This window comes from Rattus norvegicus, chromosome 18 (genome assembly GCF_021556685.1).
Source record: "Rattus norvegicus strain SHRSP/BbbUtx chromosome 18, alternate assembly SHRSP_T2T, whole genome shotgun sequence".
Lineage (NCBI taxonomy): Eukaryota > Metazoa > Chordata > Mammalia > Rodentia > Muridae > Rattus > Rattus norvegicus.
Window position 1 is genome coordinate 1,213,235 of NC_141551.1, and position 21,110 is coordinate 1,234,344.

At 37.8% G+C, this 21,110-nt stretch overlaps 1 protein-coding gene across 3 annotated transcripts in view; it reads left to right on the forward strand.

Annotated features, from left to right (window-relative positions):
- The first annotated feature begins 459 nt into the window (after positions 1 to 459).
- The window catches only part of Thoc1 (THO complex subunit 1), a 36,245-nt gene continuing 15,594 nt past the window's right edge, over positions 460 to 21,110 (forward strand). Inside the window, exons 1-10 of one of the 3 annotated variants that reach the window (NM_001398637.1) lie at positions 460 to 530; positions 2,773 to 2,846; positions 2,934 to 2,994; positions 4,286 to 4,352; positions 6,267 to 6,385; positions 8,619 to 8,667; positions 8,997 to 9,092; positions 13,815 to 13,897; positions 15,406 to 15,479; positions 20,427 to 20,535. In NM_001398637.1, the coding sequence (NP_001385566.1) occupies positions 477 to 530; positions 2,773 to 2,846; positions 2,934 to 2,994; positions 4,286 to 4,352; positions 6,267 to 6,385; positions 8,619 to 8,667; positions 8,997 to 9,092; positions 13,815 to 13,897; positions 15,406 to 15,479; positions 20,427 to 20,535 (786 nt within the window). In that variant the 5' untranslated portion in view covers positions 460 to 476. Of the gene's footprint in view, positions 531 to 2,772; positions 2,847 to 2,933; positions 2,995 to 4,285; positions 4,353 to 6,266; positions 6,386 to 7,330; positions 7,433 to 8,618; positions 8,668 to 8,996; positions 9,093 to 13,814; positions 13,898 to 15,405; positions 15,480 to 20,426; positions 20,835 to 21,110 lie in introns of those variants that run through there. The other 2 variants (NM_001047850.2, XM_087592638.1) reach the window with 2 other exon arrangements.

Below are 21,110 nucleotides of genomic sequence, written 5' to 3' on the forward strand. Positions count from 1 at the left end.
CCCCGCCCTTTAAATTTTCTCAACCCATCTTTCAACTGTTTCATGTGTTGACCCCATTTTTCTCTGAGGCTAAGCATCCTCCAAGCAGTAAGAAAGATGTATCAGTTCAAAATTCATCACAGCCCTTGAAGTAACAAGATAGTGCTGCCACAGTGCGTCTGCTTCTTCAGGCAAACTGGCTTCTCGCGAGCGCTACCTTCCGGTGCCGCCCCTGAAACTGCACCAAGCCGTCATTCGTCTGCCGAGAAAACCAGCCTTGTCTGTGCCCAGGGCGGAGCTGACTGCGCGAGACACCCTAGACCGCTCCATTCTAGTGTGGTCCCAGAGCCCGGCCTATGAGTCATACGGCTGAGCCAGATTGCACCGGAGAATATCACCGCTGGCCACTCTAGCTGTGTGTGCCGGGCCGTCTCGTTGCTCCCAACCTGACGTCATCACTGTGAGCCGCAGTACGGTGGTGGGCACGCGCAACCAAGATGTCTCCGACGCCGGCGCTTTTCAGTTTGCCCGAGGCGCGGACGCGGTTTACGGTGAGCTTGGGGGCTGACGGCCGTGGTTCTGACCTGGTTCTATTCTTTTCCTTTCTCTCGCTGAAAATTTCCAAGAGACCGAAGGATTTTCACAGCTGGGTCTGCTCCTGGCCCTTTCCGGGACTGACATTAAGGGAAAGGCACACTGACTACTCGTCTGTGGGTCCTCTGCCCCTCCGCTGGCGAATCCCTGGTTCTTGCCGTTTTCTTGCGGGCGAGCATGGAAACTTCACCCATAGATTAGCTCAGTCAGCTTCAGCTCATCTAGCTGGGCGGAGCAGGTTTCTCGGGCAGGAGCCCTGAAGTCTGTTTCCGCCCCGCCTCCTACACTACCTGGTGGCTAATCTAGCAGTCAGTTAGTCAGTTTAGCCCCCCTTCGTCTTGCTCATTTCATCCAGAGATGGATAAGGAGCTCCTAACCGGGAAGAGGCAAACTGATCACCTTGGGAAGGGTTACCAACTCCGAAGAGTTACCAGCTGCTGTTTCGTTTTGCCTGTTTGGGAAAAGGTTGTTGAGCATTTAGGAAACACTTTATGATGGTTTATGTGTCAGAGTAACACTAAAAGTTTTTTTTTTTTTTTTTTTGTCTCTAGTGCGTGAGCTAGAAACTAAGACACCTCTAACCCCTCAAAAAACAAAATTAAGTTGACTGACTTTTCTCGTTTTTCTGACTTTAAGTCCACGGTCCTTTTTCTGTTGTCCATCACAGCAATATATGTATAAAGAACACTCTTATAAGCTATTGGGCCCATAATCTATACCATCTGTACTAAGATTACATGCACGTTTCGACTTAGATATGTAACTGTGTTTAGGTAATTGTACTGATGCCAGAAGGAAACTTATGTGAGAGAAAAGAGATTCTTCATAATCAGTAGTTGTTTTAACCATTTTCTGCTTTGCAAGGTGTTTGGTTTTGAAAGATTATGCCTTGCTTATGTCATTAGAGACGTTTTCTTCTGTTACAGTAGCCCTGAAAGGAACATCTCCCTCCGACCCTTTTTCTCAGTCCTGGGAGTAGAAGCAAAGAACTCCACTACTGAACTACAGCACTGTTTAATTAGGGATCATTTAGATTAGTAGTTCTCGGCTTTGCTGTGTGGTATTGCCATGTAGAGATCTTGTGAAATGAAGATACTTATTCATTAAGCCAGAGATTCTGGGTGTTTGGAGACAGGGTTTTCTGTGAGGCCTTAGCTGTCCTAGAACTAGAGGTCTCCCTGCCTCTGCCACCTGAGTGCTGGGATTAAAGGTGCGTACTAGATTGCCCTGCTTAGATTCTGCATTTTTTAATAAGTTCCCATGCAGTGCCACTGCCACTGATAATAGCAAGGATCTATCTGCAGCGCCACTCATTTTAACTGGTGAGGGTGGGGAATCAAAAAGAGAATGAACCCCAGGTTATTCAACTTACCTAGTGATGGAGCCAGTAATGGACACTTAACACACATCGAAGCCTTTATGAAGTAATAAGACAGCTTTCCAAATATATGCAATATTTTTGTCCTGTATAAATTATGGCCAGTTTAAGACAATCATTTATTTATTCATCCTTAAGATTTCCCTGGTACTGTGTCAGCTGAGCAAAACGCTTGGAAGTAGTAGGCCTTGAGCTGAATCTGAAAGAATATATAGATTTTGAATGAACAGATAGAAAGAACAGCGTGAGAATGTGAACATGCTGAAATGAGATTGATAGGAAATGTCTTTAAACACAGCCATGCTTCAGTGTATTTTTAGAGAGTGGGTGTAAGGCTGGTAACCATAGAGTAATGTGGGAAGTAGGTCTTAAGGGAGCTACAACATTTGAAAACCAAACATGTAATTCATGAACCAAACTGAATTGGTGTTGTTTAGACAGGGTTTTGTTATGTAGCCCAAGCTAGGCTGGGAACTCAGAATTCAGGTTGACCTTAAGCTGATTGTTTCCAGTGCTGGTTGCAGGATGCCCCATTAAACTTAGCAAGTTTTTTTTTTTTTTAAAGCAGGAAGTGTGCATGGATATGATATATAGGAAAGGGGAACCTGTGATGCAAATGTCAAATTAGCTCTTGCCAGTTTCATGTGACAAAGATCAGGATCATTAAGTTGCATTAGAAACAAAAGTTAATAAAAATGACTGGCAGAAAATGTTTCTTAGTTAAAAACATTTTTTTAGTTAGAAAGACTTATAATTAATGAACAGTAAATTTTCATAAACAACAAAAGCTTTTTATTTACTTGTCATTTTTATTTTTGTAGAAATCTACCAGAGAAGCCTTGAATAACAAAACTATCAAGCCATTGTTGAATGCCTTCAGTCAGTTACCTGGCAGGTAAAGTGCAATGTTCATAAAAAGGACTTTATGAATGTTTATAATAGTGAACTGTTTGTGAAATGAAGGTATTTATGTTTTTAATAGTGAAAATGAAAAAAAATGTACCCTTGACCAAGCTTTCAGAGGCGTTCTGGAAGAAGAAATTGTAAGTATTTCCCTCTTTATTTGTTAAAATTTGCTGGCCAGTTAATAAGTCATGTTATTAGAAATTGCTTTATTGTTGGAATGGATGTTTCATGACATGTTTTCTGAGCATGAACACTCTGCCTTTAGAAGCTGTATTGAGTAGGATAGTCCTAATTTAGGCTCTTGATAGCTCAGGTACAGTTTAAGGTTTTGATGATAAGAAAAATTTTGACATTCAGTCTTAAAGAGCAAGAAGTAAAGACTGACTTGGGAAGATGCCCCAGCAAGTCAAGGCACTTGCTACAGAGCTCCATGTCCTGACTTTGATCTCTAGAACCTAGATGTTGGAAGGAGAGAACTCCTGCAAATTGTCCTCTGACCTCCATACACATACAGAATGCACACAGGTATACAAAATACATTTTTTTAAAAGTAGACTCTCACTTTGTTAGATAAATGATGACACACTGTGTAAAGGCATAAGCAGTCTAGTTCAAGGATGTTAAGCCAGAGTGAGGATTACATGTCCTCATTTTCTTGTGGGATTTTCCTCAGCTATAAACATACATAAGTAACTAAGGCTTGTTTAACTTTGCTGATGAAATTTAACCATGAAGAATCTAAATATTGCCTTTAGCAGGGATCCTGAATGAAAGAAAAATTTTTAACATTTATTTTTGATTAAGGAGAAATTGGGGCCCGTGGTGATAGATTCTCTTCTGATGGCCATAATATAATAGTATCCCCCCTTTTTCTCAGATAATTTTGGGTCAGACCAAGTGATCACTTTTTCAGACTTAAAAAAATCTTTTTTTCATCACTTCTCTGTTATGAGGTGCTGAGAAAGTCCCTTTTCTTTCAGAGCTTCAGTTCTGTTTGTAAGAAGAGCAGTAACATTCTGTTGGTGCCGTGTAACAGCACAGAGAGCAGTCAGAGTGCTCACTGTTGCAGTCACCTTCCTACAGAAGGCCCTCAGCTAATGCTCCAGGGTTAACATGGATTCAAGCCAGGCCCTGCTTTTGTCCTGCTGTTGACTTACTCACAGCCTTAGAACTTCTATACCCAATAAGCTTAAAACCTTAGTCAGGTAAAAGTTAACATTTCCCGAGCCCACTGGATTTTGATTGACTCACTCTTTACTGCTTGACACACTTCTATAGTGTTCATGGTTTTTCATCTTACAAAATAACTTTGTGTAAGATATTTTTATTCCTGAATGTATTACTGCTTAATTTCATAGAACTTGTCTTTATTGTTAACAAATTAGTCCAAATTCTTGCTTCTAAATAAAATTGTTTCTCTGTTGGTAGATAAATCATTCAGCATGTGAGAACGTTTTAGCTATTATTTCTCTTGCCATTGGGGGAGTAACAGAAAGTAAGTATTTTTCTCTTTCTTTTTAAAGTTGTTTTATATCTGACCAGTTTTATTTAAGAATCTCAAGATACCTCTACCTCTGTCTAGTTTTGTTCATTCTTTATGTGTGGTGCTAGAGACCAAGCATTAGCACCTCATGCATGCTCTTCTCCCACTGACCTACATTCACAGCCCCCTGTTCATTGACTTCTACCTTTGCCAAGAATTTGTTCATACTTATTTCTCATCTCTATCATGTCATGTACATTTGCAATTTCCTTGTATTTCAGGTGTTTTAACCATGTACAAATACTTACTGAGCACTTATTGTATGCATAGTACTATGTTAAGATTTGGAGATTCAGTGATGAGTAAATTGTAGAGCCCACCTGTAAGAGTCTAGAGGTTAATGGAGGACAGAAATGTGTGACTGTTACTGTGCTATAAGTGCTGTGGTTAAAGTGTGTTGATTATAATGAAGTGAACGTGGCTCTCTAAATTAAAATCTAAAGGAATCAGGAAGAATTTTAAAAAGGAAGATGAATTGGGATCCATAACATCTACCTATAATCTAGCACTTGTCAGGCTGAATCAGGACAATCAGAAATTTGAGACAAAATAAGACAAAATGAAAAAAGGAATATCTGGCCTACAAATAGGAACATAAGGGATTAAGTTTGCCAGAAATAGAGGAGATAGTTATACAAAGACCAAGTTCAGCATAGCTAGAAAATTGTATGAAATGAGAATGGCAAAAAAAAAAAAAAAGTGTGGGTTAGTTTAAAGACCAGTGTATCTCATACGGATAGACACCCTTAGAACAGTAAGTGCATTGGGGTAGATTGCTAGCAGAAAAACTAGGAAGAGGTCTATTAAGAAAAACAGCAGTGGGGTGCTGGGAGATGCTCATGAGCTAAGATTACTTGCTGCTCTTGCAGAGGACCTATGTTCAGTTCCAGCATCTATGACAGGCAGCTCATAACTACCTATACCTCCAGCTTCATAGGATATGAAGTCCTCTTCTGGCCTCTGCACATGTGGGGTGCACATACATATACTCAGGAATATACACATACATATAAAATAAATAAATCTTCTGTAAAAATATATCAGTGCCATACAAGTATAAGATTGGTTTAAGACTTTAAACACAGGACATAGGCACATAGAGCCTGATACATGATAAGATCTTGTTAAATATTTTCAGAAAGTGAAATGAAAAACAGTTCATCAATATTTCTTAACCCTATGGTTCAAATTTCATTTGATTAATTTAAATAATATATGCAAAGATGGCCTTTGAACCTGTTAAGTATCATTTGTATCACATTCTTTTGATGCTTTATATACCTAGAGCACACAAGGTAAAAATGGTTTCCCAGTGTCAAAGTGAGCTGTTTTGTAAATCTAACTTCCTCAATTTTGATTTACTTACTAAACTTTTGTGTAAGCTGTTTATTAGTTATTCATTTGTTTATTCAGTAAACAGTTTTCCTCACCTGTTCCTCCATTTATAATATGTGCTTAGCTCATTGACTTACTATATTACTTAAGATTGGTGATGTCTTTACTACAAACTGGGAGCTATGCCTAGAACTTTAGAAAAACACGGACTTCTCTATTTAAGCTGCAAATAAAGGCTTAAATACAATTTTCTGCAAGGGAAAGTCTTATTTTTGAAGAGATTATTATTAGTAATACTTTGTTTTGGGTTTCCAGTTTGTCCATAAATAGGTTTAATTCAGCTTGACACATACTTATTGAACTTCTATTCAATGTCAAACAGTTGATGACTGAAACATTCGTTATTGATTTTAGAGGCATATAGTAACTTTCACTTTATTATTACTTTGTAATTTGCCTGTCCTTGGATTCTTTTTCTTGGGTCGGAAGGCAGTGTCACTAGCTCTTCATTGATTTGTACCCCATTTGCAGGTGTCTGTACTGCGTCCACACCATTTGTGCTATTGGGAGATGTCTTGGACTGCCTTCCTTTGGATCAGTGTGACACAATATTCACTTTTGTCGAAAAAAATGTTGCCACTTGGAAGTCAGTAAGTGCCTTGGTTTACTTTCCTGCTAATACTAGCAGTGTAGAGATAGAATTCAGAAGACAATTTTGTTTGTGCTTTATTTGCTGGTAATTCTAATATTGGTGGTTGCCAAAACATTTGTCCCTATGAAAAAATTATATATTATGTTTTCTTGGGAGAACTAAATAAGAATTAGATATAGAGAAAATTTTGAACTACAAAACTTAAAGTAATTTGAAAGTACAACTTTTCAATCAGGCATAGTATTGTAAAGTTATGAGGTATAGGTAGGTAGGAAAGCTGTGTTCCAAGCTAGCCTGCCCAACACAGGGAGAACTTGTCTCAAATAAAGAAGGCTAGGGGACGGCTTAGCAGTTTAGAGTACTTGTTACTCCTTTGGAGAACCTGGATTTAATTCCCAGCACTCACACATGGTGGCTTACCATCATCCATAACTCCAGTACAGGGCCATCTGATGCCCTCTTCTAACCTTTGGGCAAACACCATACACACATGTGGTATACATACATACATGCAGAAAAACACTCATAAAATAAATGAATGTAAATTTTTTTTACAATTTTTTTATTGGATATTTTTTATTTACATTTCAAATGTTATCCCCTTTCCTGGTTTCCCGACCATAAGCTCCCTAATCCATACCCCCTTCCCCTTCTTCTATGAGGTCATTTCCCCACCCACCATTCCTCTACACTGGGGCATCGAGCCTTGGCAGAGCCAAGGGCTTCTCCTCTGCTACATATGCAGCTGGAGCCATGGGTCTGTCCATGTGTACTCTTTGGACGGTGGTTTAGTCCCTGGGAGTTGGCTGGTATTGTTGTTATGGGGTTGCAAACCCCTTCAGCTCCTTCAATCCTTTCTCTAACTCCTCTACTAATGGGACCCCATTCTCAGTTCAATGGTTGGCTGTGAGCATCCGCCTCTGTATTTGTCATGCTCTGACAGAACCTCTCAGGAGACAGCTATATCAGGCTCCTGTCAGCATGCACTTCTTGGCGTCAGCAATATTGTTTGGGTTTGGTAGCTGAATATGGGCTGGATCCCCAGGTGGGACAGTCTCTGAATGGCCTTTCCTTCAGTCTCTGCTCCAAACTTTGTCTCTGTATTTCCTCCTATGAATATTTTTGTTTCCCCTTCTAAGAAGGAATGAAGCATCTGCACTTTGGTTGTCTTTCTTCTTGAGCTTCATGTGATCTGTGGATTATATCTTTGGTAATCTGAGCTTTTGGGCTAATAGCCATTAGGTTACCTCATTCAGGATAATATTTTCTAGTTCCATCCATTTGCCTATGAATTTCAGGAAGTCATTGTTTTTGATAGCTGAGTAGTACTCCATTGTGTAGATGTACCACATTTTCTGTATCCATTCCTCTGTTGAGGGACATCTGGGTTCTTTCCAGCTTCTGGCTATTATAAATAAAGATGCAGTGAACATAGTGGAGCACGTGTCTTTGTTGTATGTTGGAGCATCTTTTGGGTATATGCCCAGGAGTGATATAGCTGGGTCCTCAGGTAGTACTGTGTCCAACTTTCTGAGGAACCTCCAGACTGATTTCCAGAGTGGTTGTACCAGCTTGCAATCCCACCAATAATGAAGGAGTGTTCCTCTTTTTCCACATCCTTGCCAGCATCTGTTGTCCCCTGAGTTTTTGATCTTAGCCATTCTAACAGGAGTGAGGTGGAATCTCAGATGTTTAGATCTGCATTTCCCTGGTGAGTAAAGATGTTGAACATTTCTTAAGGTGCTTCTTAGTCATTCAACATTTCTCAGTTGAGAATTCTTTGTTTAGCTCTGTACCCCATTTTTTTTTTCTTTCTTTTTTTCGGAGCTGGGGACCGAACCCAGGGCCTTGTGCTTGCTAGGCAAGCGCTCTACCACTGAGCTAAATCCCCAACCCCTTGTACCCCACTTTTTAATAGGATTATTTGATTCTCTGGAGTCTATCTTCTTGAGTTCTTTGTATATATTAGATATTAGCCCTCTATCAGATATAGGAAAAGTAAAGATCTTAAAGGTAAAGCAAGCACACACACACACACACACACACTTTTAGGTGTTTACTAGTTATTCAACACATACTGTCATACATATTCAAATGAAAATGCTTTGAAATAAGTTAAAGTAGTGAAACAGACTTATATATTAGTACTCTTTCATAGTTTAATCCCTATGACTTACTGAATGGAGTGGGCAACTTCCAAAGTATAGTAATAATTTTGGTCTTAATTTCAGAATACATTCTATTCTGCTGGCAAAAATTATTTACTGCGTATGTGCAATGGTAAGTAATTCAGTATTAAGTTACTGCTTCTAAAACTGTGACTGTGACCAGAAGAATAGGTGGATTATGATTTAACAGTGAAGGTATCTTAAAGGTAGATTAGGGTCTTGGTTTTTAAGTTGTCCTATTTATTAAACTCATCATTCACTTTCACTGACTTGTCCACAGAACTTTGTTTCTAACTTACTTTCTTTGACAATAACTGCTACTTCCATTTTAAGAACCCTTGCTTCAGAAAAATTCTGAACAAATAGTTAAAAACTCAAGTACAATTATAATAAACATAAAATCATCTCTTCTCTTCAACATTCATTTCTGAACATTGTTAGATCTCCTCAGAAGATTGTCTAAATCTCAGAATACAGTTTTCTGTGGAAGAATTCAGCTCTTTTTGGCCAGACTTTTTCCACTATCCGAGAAATCAGGTAAGGTTTTATACATTATATTCTTTTTTAAGGAAATCTCTCCCAGTTTTTATTGGAGTAAAATCGTCATAATATGAAAACTTAACATAAATTTTTGAAAGCTTAGAAAATTGCTTTATTTTCTTGTAAATTCACCAGTTCTAGCTATGATATAATCTGAAATTCCAAGTTTACTAAAAATGTGCTACTGAATCATAGTAATATATGTAGGTATGAACTATTTTGTCTATATTTCATTTCATAATATAAGCCTATTCTGTCTCCATTTCTCCTACAGTGATTGCTGTTTAGTTATATTTAACTCCTTTAATTTTAGAATTTTTTAAACAAAAAATTGATATTTCATATCTATGAGCGCTTTATCTGCACATGTATATATGCATACCATGTGTATGTTGCCCACGGAGCTGGCATTACAGGCGGTTGTAAGCCACCTATGTAGAGGCTTTGTCCTCTGTAAGAGCAGCAAGTGCTCTTGCCCCACTTCAGTTATCTCTCCAGCCCCTATTTCACAATGTTCTATTGTGAAATGTAACTCATTGCAAAGTATGTAACATAAATGAAATGATGAAGCAAATACTTATAGAACCATTGCTTGGCTCCAAAACTGGAGCCTTCCCTGTCTTAGATCTATTCAGATGCACCAGATTTTAATCTCTTTGATTTGGTTTTTCCCTGCCTTTAATATATTATTGTGATGATTGTATTAAAACATGATGTACATACAATGGTGCATGCCTATAGTAAGCTTATAGAATATGTTAATGGTGGATTTGTGTGCTTTCTTCTTGTCATGCTAGGTCTAGGTTTTCTCTTTCCTAGTCATTTCTAGCTTAGTCTTAATATGTGTATACTACTTCCTTCTGTGGTCATTATCCCTTAGTCTTTTCTTCCTTTTTTCTTTTTTTTAAGATTTATATATTATATATAAGTACACTGTCACTGTCTTCAGACACACCAGAAGAGGGCATCAGATCCCATTACAGATGGTTGTGAGCCACCATGTGGTTGCTGGGAATTGAACTCAGGACCTCTGGAAGAGCAGTCGGTGCTCTTAACCGCTGAGCCATCTCTTAGGCCCTCATCTTTTCATTAGTACAGAACTTGTCGTAATAAGATTTCTAATGTTGCAATAAACACTATCATCAACAGTAACTTGGGGAAGAAAGGATTTATTTCAGCTTCCAACTCCCATCACACTCCATCTCTAAGAGAATTTAGGGCAAGAACTCAAGGCAGGAACCTAAAGGCAGGAAGTGACACAAACTGTAGTGCAACATACTGGCTTGCTCCTTATGGCTTGCTCATTTTGCCTTTTTTCCTCCTTTGAGACAAGATCTCACTATATAGTTCTGTCTGTCCTGGAACTCACTTTGTAGACCAGGCTGGCCGTGAACTCACTGCCTCTGCCTCCTGAGTGCTAGGATTAAAAGCCACTACTATACCTAATACATCACAATACATCACAATACTACACACAATACATCAGTTTCCTTTTTTACATACTCTGATACTAGAGCAGCACAGCCCGTCGTGGCACATCCCACAATGGGCTGCCCTTCTCTCCCCCTTTAATCACTAATTAAGAAGATGCCATATAGGCTTGCCTACAGGCCAATCTTATAGAGACATTTTCTCAACTGTGACTTCCTCTTCTCAGATGATTTTAACTTATGTCAAGTTGACACACACACCAAACACACAAAGAACTGTTGTCATACATAACATCTTTTTCATGAAATCTTATTTTCTCTTTAATTCTTGTATTAGTTCAGTGGCTTTAAAATGCTAGGTTGATACTAGATAGATTTCATTTCATTTGTAATAATCTTAATCTTCTAGTCTCATTCTTTGTTATTCTTTTTAAACTTTTTTATAACCGTGTGTGTGTGTGTACATGTATATATATGAAGATCAAAGGACAACTTATAGGCATCAGTTCCCTCCTACCATGTCGGTCCTGGGGATTGAATTCATGTTATCAGGCTAAGCCATTTTATGACCCTCGTCCTATGTTCTATAGACTAATCAGATGTCTGACTTTTGAAAGAGAATGTTTTTACTGCTTTTAAGATGTTCTTTGATTTTACTCTGATATGTGTATTGTGGATTGCTTTTTACCTAATATTCTTTGGATTTGTTGACATTTTAAATTTGGATTCATGTCTTTTACCACTTTCTAAAAATTGTAGTGATTACATCTTATCATTTTATAAATGCCTTTTTTTCTATTTTTGCATCTCCAATTATATATGATCTATTCTTTGACTGTTTCTGTAGTACAACCACTTTATGACTAGCTTACAAAATAAATGAGATTCATACTATAGTTATTTTGTTTGGGTTTGACAATTACTGGTGGGAAGGGAGGTTGTGATCCTTAATCTTCTCTTCTAACTGCTGGCCTGGCAATCTTACCAGCAGTATATCCCATGCTTGCTGTTTTTCATGGAGGCATCCTTCTCTCCTCTTGTTCTTCCTCCTCTTCCTGGCCTCTCCTCACTCCCCTCTCTTCTCCACCCCAACCAGGTAACTCAGAACCCACCTACCTCTAATCCCGCTAGTAATTGACTGTAGCCAATTTTATATAACCAATTGTTTTAAATCAAGGAACAAGGTTTGCACAACAAAAGCTTATAATCAAGAGAATTCACTAGCAGGCCTAGACATTGGGTATAAAATTTACCATTACAGTACATAGCAACAGATCACACCTCAACAAGTATCCTGTCTTTTATTCTACCTACTTACCTTCCTATCTGAATATTAATATTAATCTGTCTCTCTTCATTACACTCATTTCTGAGAGGTCTTTTCACTTTTTTAGCCTTTTACTCCCTGTTGATACTTTGAACTTTGTTTTCTAGATTTAAAATAAGGTAAACATTTTTTTGTTTATATCTGATCATTTCACTGATCATTTCAGTGTCTTTTATTTTTGTAATATCTTTTTTGTCTTTTTTTGTTTTTAACTTAAAATGTCTTATGTTTCTCCTAACTGTCATGTTTTGGTTTTTTTGTTTGTTTGTTTGTTTTTTGAGAAAAATAGTTTTGAGCCCCAGGATGGGGGCATTTCTTTAGAGAGGGTTTTTTATTGCTTGTATATGGTGCCTCTGAGCTCAGGGCCTGTTACTCTCAACATCATCCAGAGAATTCAGCACCAGGTTACAGCTTTTCACTGTTACCTAAAGATGTAGAGTTGAGGATGGCTTAATAAGAGATTTCTCCATTTATTAGATTTTTCTTCTTCTTTTGGTCCAAAAAACTACTAATAGAACAATTGAGTTTCACATCTGACTCTTTGTGACAGGAATTATAAGGTTAATAGAGATATCTGAATATTATTAAGTAATATCATTGGTGTCTAACTCTAATACAGTTATTAACACTAAGAAATCCACATTGCTACAGTACTCTTTCCAGAAGCTTGATCACCCCTTGCCTTTTTTATTCCAGGATCCACGTTACATTTCATCTTCATGTTTCCTAGTCTTTCCAGTCACAGTCCCTTAGTCTTTCTTGTCATTAGTGACTGGACACATAGGAATTGAAGTTAGACTTTTGAAGAACAGAGAGGGAACTTTTGTACCTTCTCAAAGCATCACTTTGAAGTTGACGTTGACATGTCTTATACTGGCAGGTTAGGATCACTCACTGTTTAGTTAAGATGGTGTCTCCTATTTGTCCCTGTATATTAGGATAGCAGCGTTTCCCTTTGTGATCTATAATTCTTAAGAGGAGGGGTATTTTAAGACAATACACAGATACTTCTTTTCTCCTTAATCTTTGTCTGCTAATATCCATCAGTGGATCTTGCCTGATATGAATATTATTAGGCCATCATGGCAATTTTCTTACTTTTTCTATGTTATTAATGGTGATCCTTCCATAAGGGAAAATTGTCTTCTCACTGGCATATTAGTTTAGTTACCTCTTTCCAAATGAACTGTGGGTACTTATTCCTTGAATTATAATGTCATATTGTCCAGACCTCCCCAGCAGCAGTTTCCAGCCCCTATGCCCTGTTAATGGAATGTCCCTAGAGATGGAACAAGATAAAGGTCACCTACCCCAGAGTCCCCTAATATACTTTAAATCAGTCCTGCGAGCTCATTTGTTGTCTGTCTTAGTAACAGGATACCTCAACATGCTGGACTTCAGTAGAATAAAACACTCTTTTTGTTTACATACTATTTGAGTCCAGGGCTTGATTCTTCAGCAAATCGTGGACTTTTACAATATATTAATTTTTTCCTCTCATTGTTCCTGTTTCTGCCACTGGGAGCTCCTTCAGATTTTCTTATATATATATATTATTACTCAGGCTCATCTCTGTTTCCTTTCCCAGCCTTGGAGTTGCCCACTTTCCAGAGAGCTTTTTATTTCAGAATGGTAGTTAAAGCCAAGATCTGGGCCCTAAATAAAATCCAGGGTCTGAACCTAAGATACATTTATTGTGTCTAGACACTCTCAGCAGGCAGAGCAAGGAAAAGCTAAATAATTTGGCCATCTTTATAGTATTTTAATAAATTATATTCTCTCAAACTGAAATAAATGTTTTAGCAAAATTCTAAATACTATATATTCTGTGGATTTGTTTTGAATTTTGTGAATAAAAAGGACTAACTCAGCCTGGTATAGTAGCACATGACTATTTCTAGTACTCAAGATACTCAGGTAGAAAACTGACAGTGCATTTGCATGAAAATCTCTTTTCCTTAGGTCTTAATTTGCAAAGTCAGTTTAACCTGGAAAACATCACTGTTTTCAATACAAATGAACAGGAGAGCACCCTGGGTCAAAAGGTAAGTCTCATAAGAAACCTTCTCACAGAGCATTCTTAGAAGTTTTTGTTAAGATAATGGGTATAAATAGGGCCTTTAAATCACCAAAAATTTAAAAATTGTTATTAGTTTGTGTGTATGTGAGCATGTAGGGAACAGACACATAGAAATCAGAAGACAGCTGTGTGAAATTGATCCTACCCTTCTTCCTCTGTGTAAATCTCAAGGTTTGGATTTGGGTGACTAGGCTTGCACAGCAAATGAATTTACCTGCTGAGAGATCGCATTTGGTCCTTCATTTTTTTTAACACATTAAAATAATATGTGTTATGTGTAGAAATTTCAAACCATATTTAGAATACAAAGGATATTGACTGTAATCAAAATTAGATCATGTTATTGAGTAGCTTGTCCTCTGTTAAAGTCGATGTTAGAGAAGTTGTGCTCAGCTCTTTCATGGACATAATTATAAGGTAATTATAGAGGGAGGTTGTTTTCCACTTTGAACATTATCTATGGTTTTTACATGTTTTCTGTAAGTGCGTATTATTTCTATAACCGCTCCTAATATTCACTATCTAATCTTATAAGACTTTTTTTGAATACTTATACAAAGTAATGTTATTTTTTCCTAAATAAGATGATATACTATATAAAGTTCTTAATTTCATTTTCTTTATTAAACTGATATGTTTCAGTTTAATTACAGATTAGATTCTAGAATGGATGTACAATAATTTCTTGTTAGTACACTTTTAAATCATGTTTCGTGTTGTTTTGTTTTTTAATTTTAAGTCAGGGTCTCATATAGCCCAAGCTGCTCTTGAACTCACTGTATAGCTGGAGATGACCTTGTGCTCTTGATCCTCCTGCCTTCATCTCCCAATGCTGGCTTGTGTTACCCTGCCCAGCTCAAATAGTATGTAGTACAAAAAAATTGTTAACATTAGAGTGAACTGTGTGTATAATTACTAACCCGTACACATATCTCCTTAGGATAAGTGAAATTGCTTAGCCAAAATGTACATGCATTTCAGATTTTGTTGTTACTTCTCAGAAAAAGTACATCCATAAGTATTACTTCCCTTACTGATAAGGGAAGACGGCCTGTGCATTTTTCTACAGCCTTAACACCCATGTTAGCGTCTATCTTTTAGTAGTAATGGTGGTGGTGGTGGTGGTGGTGGTGGTGGTTAGGGTGGTGGTGGTGGTGGTGGTGGTGGTGGTGGTGGTGGTGGTAGTAGTAGTAGTAGTAGTAGTAGTAGTATACTATTTGTTTCAGTGATGAAAACAATATTTGAAAAATAAGGCATGTTTTGTGCCTTTACACATGGCCATGTTATGTTATTGTCAAACTACTCTTGGTTTCCTCTCATCTAAAATGCCCATTGCCTTAAAGATTCTAGGTCTGAACAATTACTGTAACTAGGCTTCCCTAATAATAGTTGTGTAGCAATATAGAAATAACACGTCATCTTTGGCTCAATGACTACTTGATGACAGAATGGGTTTTGTTTTGTTTTATTCAGCATACTGAGGATAGAGAGGAAGGGATGGATGTAGAAGAAGGTGAAATGGGAGATGATGAAGCCCCCACGACTTGGTAAGTTTTTAGAGCTTTGATTTCCTGATTTACATAGATAACCCTTTAATGACATATCACATCCTGGAATGAAGATACAGACAAGGAGGGGAAGTAATGCTTATAGGTTTTTATTATATATATCCCTTTATGTGTGCTAAGTAAAATAATAAATCCTGAGTCACTAGTAGGCTGTTATCAGTTGCCTTCTAAATTATGGGCAAATACTTAAAACTGTTTGAGCAGCCCATCTTACACATACCCTAACCATGGCAACCTTAGCCCCTCGTTTTTTTCCTTCCATTAAACTATGGGCCTGGTACTCATGGTAAGTGTACTGACTTAATGACATGTAAAGAATTAGAGTCCTCCGTTTCTCTTTTTCTTACTCTTTGAGTTCTGAGCCTTTGTTGCATAGTGCTAGTTTAGAAGCTGTGATGAGAATGGGGACCAGAAGACCAGAGTCTTCCTGGGCTGTCAGAATAGTACTCATCCATGTCTGAAACAATAGGCAATACTGTCAGTTGTAAATAAAAGAATTTCTATAATTGCTGTCCAGAAGTTCAAAAAGGAATTCCTCTGTCTGCATAGGAAAAGGTATTTCTGATATCCCAGATTTCAAATTCATTCATATATTCACATAAGAAACATTTAGAAGTATTGACTCTAGGCTTGCTTGCTAGTCATATTGCCTTAAACAAGTGGTTTCCTACAGCTGAGTTGCACTTTTAAAATATAGCCATGCCACCTACTCACTGTGGTTGTTGAAGGATTCAGAAAGATGATGATAAAAAGTAGTCTACTTAGGCACTTAGTACTTTTCATGGTAGTTGCTAATGAAACACTGGAAAACGTAAAGCACACAGAAAAGTATCTCTTCATTTTCTAGCATTTTTCTAACCAGTATTCATTATTCTAGTTGTGGTTACTCTCTTTATAGACACCGATCTATCATGGGTAAAATGAACCTTTAGGTCTGCCTGTGCAACACTAGGCAAAAGAAGTAGGCACTAAGATAATGAGTTATCTGAAAGTGTAAATAGATCTCAGAAATACTCTGCTAGCTAGTTACTGCTTAGCCTAGTAGAGTACATTCAGGTCTGTTATTGTGAGATCATAAACTAGTCCAAAGGGCTGGTAAAGATGGCCCATGAGTAAAGGTGCCTGCTCCCCTCTCTGACAACCTGACTTTGATCTCTAGGACACACATGGTGGGGAGTACTAACTTCCACAAGTCCAAGGATCCCTCCACTCATCCTATGGCACACATATGCACATGTACAATCAATCAATCAATCGATAGAAAAATAAGCTCAACCATGGGGATATTGTTTAAATAGGATCAGGCACTCAGCTATCCTTGTCTATTGTAAACAATTTTATGAATGGAGGAAGAAAGTGTATGGAGAATTATAATTCTTCATGAGTAACTGAGTTATCAGTTAGCCTTAAGAAGTGAATTTAGCTGCTGGAGAGATAGTTCAGCTATTGAGAATACTTGTTCTTATAGAGGAACCAGATTTGGTTCCCAGCACCCACATGGTGGCTTACAACTATATAATAGTCCAGTTCTAGGGGAAACTGATGCCCTCTTCTGATCTCATAATGCATATACATCCTTACATGTAAAACTGTTGTACTATTATTATTAACTAACCTAAAATAAGAGAGCTGACTTCATGGCTGGACTTGGTGGCACTTTAATCTTAGCCTTTGGGAGCTAAAGCAAGTAGATCTCTATGCCTTTAAGGCCAGCTCAGTCTACATAGCAAGTATCAGGCCAGCTAGGGCTGAACAGTGAGACCCTCCCTCAAAAAGTAAAAATAATAACCACTACCACCACCAAAAAAAACTAGATTACAAAGCATAACATTATTCATAAATTTATAATATGGAGTCTATTTTAGATTTGATTCAAATAATAAATAAATGTTTTGTTCTTCTTTTTTTGTTTTTCCTCGAACTCGTAGCTACAGACAGGTGTGAGCCACCATGTGGGTGCTTGGAATTGAACCCGGGTCCTCTGGAAGAGCAGCCAATCCTCTTAAGCTCTGAGCCATCTCTCCAGCCCCTGAATAAATATTTTTATACTAAAATTCATGTATAAGATTCTGTAAAATGGTTCAGTGGACCAGGAATGTTAATGTAAACCTGTAATCCCAGTACCTTAGAGGATAAGACTGCCCTGAATTTGCAGGCACCTTGGGTAATATAGTAAGATTCTGTCTCAAAATAATGACACCAAAAATGTTCAACACTTTTTTTTTTTTTTTTGTCTTTTTCGGAGCTGAGGACCAAACCCAGGACTTTGCACTTACTAGGCAAGCGTTCTACCACGGAGCTAAATCCCCAACCAACACTTTTTTTTAAAAAAATTGTTTTTTAAAACATTTAGTTTAAAATACTTAGGTAATATTCTATTGTTTTGTTGTTCATATTATGATGAATATTCCTTTGTTGACCATACTGTTCTTAAAATTCTAAGCTCAAGAGACCTTCCTGCCTCATATCGAAATGTCTGGGTTTGACTGCATCTTACTTCAGAGTTAGACAGTAACTCTTACCTCTAATTTGTTATTGCTTACAAATGTAATAAGTTGGGCCTGTTGGTATAGGCCTATAATCCTATTCTCATCCTGCTGGGAAGGCTGAGGTAGGAAGGTCCAAGGTTCAGAGTATGCCAGATCCTCTTTAAACAATTTCCCTATGGATAAGTTTATGTACTTTTACATTTGTGGATTTATTTGTTTAGTGTGTATGTACATGCATGTGCCAGAACACAAAAGCAAAGGTCAGAGGACACCTGGTAGCAGTCAGTTCTCTTTTTCCATTATGTGGATGGAAAGATTGCAAAAACCTGCCTTTTTGGAAAAAAAAAAAAAAAAAAAAGCTGGGGGTAGTAGTGGTACGTTGCCTTTAATCCTAGCAGAGGAAAGCAAGACAAGTGGATCTCTGTGAGTTCAAGGCCCCAGGGTTGCAAAGAGAAACCCTGTCTCAAAAAACAACAGAACATAACAAAAAGCAAATGCAGCAAAGGATGAAGCTCAGTACTTGAGTACTTGCCTGTCACATTGTGGACATCCTGTTCCATAACATTGTGCACACAAGAGTGTGCAAGTATGCGTGCATGTGCGTTATATACCTTGTGTGGGTAAATAGGAAATCTGTAAGTTTTTAAAGAATAGTACAAGTCGACAGTAAATTGGTATTAAAGAGTTGGAGGTAGCTCAGTGAAGTTCTTACCTGGCAAACACAAACCCTAGATTCAACCCTCAACATCAGAAGACCAACTCATTTAGCCATAAAAACATATATCAAGCAAAGGGAACTATAACCATCAAGTGGGAGGTATTTTAATGCCTCAACTATAAAAGTTTCTCAGTATATTGATACTGCTTGAAAATTTACTATAGTTGGGGATTTGGCTCAGTGGCAGAGCGCTTGCCTAGGAAGCGCAAGGCCCTGGGTTCAGTCCCCAGCTCCGAAAAAAAGAACCAAAGAAAATTTACTATAGAATGGGGGTATATCTCAATGGCAAAGTATTTGCTGAGTTCAATTCCCCCCCCAGTACCACAGAAAATATGTGAAACTGATACCCCACCACCAAGCCAGTTAAAGAAGGTTGGAAATGACGATTGGCAACTTGCAATAAAATTCTTCTTCAGAGGGTAAGGGAATACACTTAGGGGATGAAATTGTGGGGAACTAAGTTTGAATCCTCAGAACCCATGTAGAACCAGGCACTATAGCATGCATCTGTACTCCCAGAGCTCCTACAAAAGAATATCTGAAAGCTTACAGATCAGCTAACCTATTGTACACTGCAGCAAACAACAGAGTCTCTGCCTTGAAGAAGGTAGAAAGCAAAGACCTACACCCAATGTGTTGTCTTCCAATGTCCACACATGTACCTGCACTCACACACATAGACAGCATATATCAGAAACCCACATACACATGCACACACAAATAAAGATAGCTAAAAACAAAAGATCCTTTTTTTTTTTTTTTTTGGTTCTTTTTTTCGGAGCTGGGGACCGAACCCAGGGCCTTGCGCTTCCTAGGTAAGCGCTCTACCACTGAGCTAAATCCCCAGCCCCAAAAGATCCTTTTTAAAAAAAGGGTTTGTTTTTTATATGTATGTGCATCTGTGTGTAGATATGTGCACAAGTGCAGGTGCCTTAGGAGGCTAGAGAGGTGTCTACTTACAACTGAAGTTTCATGCAGTTTTGAGCTGCCATATGTGCCTAATGTAGCTGTCTAGCTGAGCTCCAGTCCTCTGCAAGACACTCAGGGCTGTTAACTGCTGAACCATCTCTCCAGCCCTTAAATAAACAAAAGATTCTTATTGGTGTCAAACATTAAATTATATGTAGATCTTCTAGTTCCTGAGACAAAGATGAACATATGAATGGTTGCATGATTCTCTCTGCTAGCAATAACTTTTCATTTTTCTTAGGAAGAATCCCCTGGTCCCCTGATATATAGTATCGTAGCCAAATTGGAAATTGAATTAGTAATACAATAATGAAGTTACTGGAGAAAGATAGTACTTACTCATGGGGTGGCCTAGGAACTCATTTCTCCCTTGTTTTTCAGCATGTTTGTCCTTTTCCCTAAAGTGCAAGAACACAGATGTTAAAACATGGCCCACATATTGCACATATGACTTCTTCCAACTAATTTCACATAGCCACTCCTAGCAGCAAGAAAGATCAAAAGTCATTAATCTTTCATTCTAAAGAGCCATGTCAAAATTCAGGGGCTCTACCAGTATATTAGAGGGTCAATTGAGGTTTTCTAATCCCTTCAGACTGTTTCTAAAAGTTTATATCATTTTTTTTAATATATACTTTTTAGGGGATAGAAACTTTTTATGAGCTTCTGAAAAAGTTTTGTGGCCCAGGGAAAAAGACTTATATGACTGTCAAATAATTTAAGTGATTTAATACATTATTTATTTTATAGTTCTATTCCAATTGATTACAACCTGTACAGAAAATTCTGGTCACTTCAGGATTACTTCAGGAACCCAGTACAATGCTATGAGAAGATTTCTTGGAAAACTTTTCTCAAGGTGAGTCACAGACCTCTGAAGCTGATACTTCACAGATACTGGCAGAGGTAGACTTTATCTTGTTCAAATATTTTTCACTATAAAACTCCCTCTGATAGTTTGATACCTATTATAATATACAGAAACTAAATTGTGAATTGATTCTTTTTTTCTTTTTTCTTTCTTAAGGATTTATTTATATATAAGCACTCTTTAGCTGTTTTCAGATACAAAAGAGGGCATCTGATCTCATTATAGATTGTTGTGAGCCACCATGTGGTTGCTGAGATTTGAACTCAGGACCTCTGGAAGAGCATTCAGTGCTCTTAACCACTGAGCCATCTCTCCAGCCCGTGAATTGATTCTTTTTTTTTTTTTTTTGGTTCTTTTTTTCGGAGCTGGGGAACCGAACCCAGGGCCTTGCGCTTCCTAGGTAAGCGCTCTACCACTGAGCTAAATCCCCAGCCCCTGGTGAATTGATTCTTAACCACTGATTTTTGTGGTATAGTTTTTAAGTGCCTTTAGGTTTAAACGTTAGTAATTAAAACCTCCAAGGGTTTATTTTTTTATAATAATTGCTGTCAATATAAAGTGAT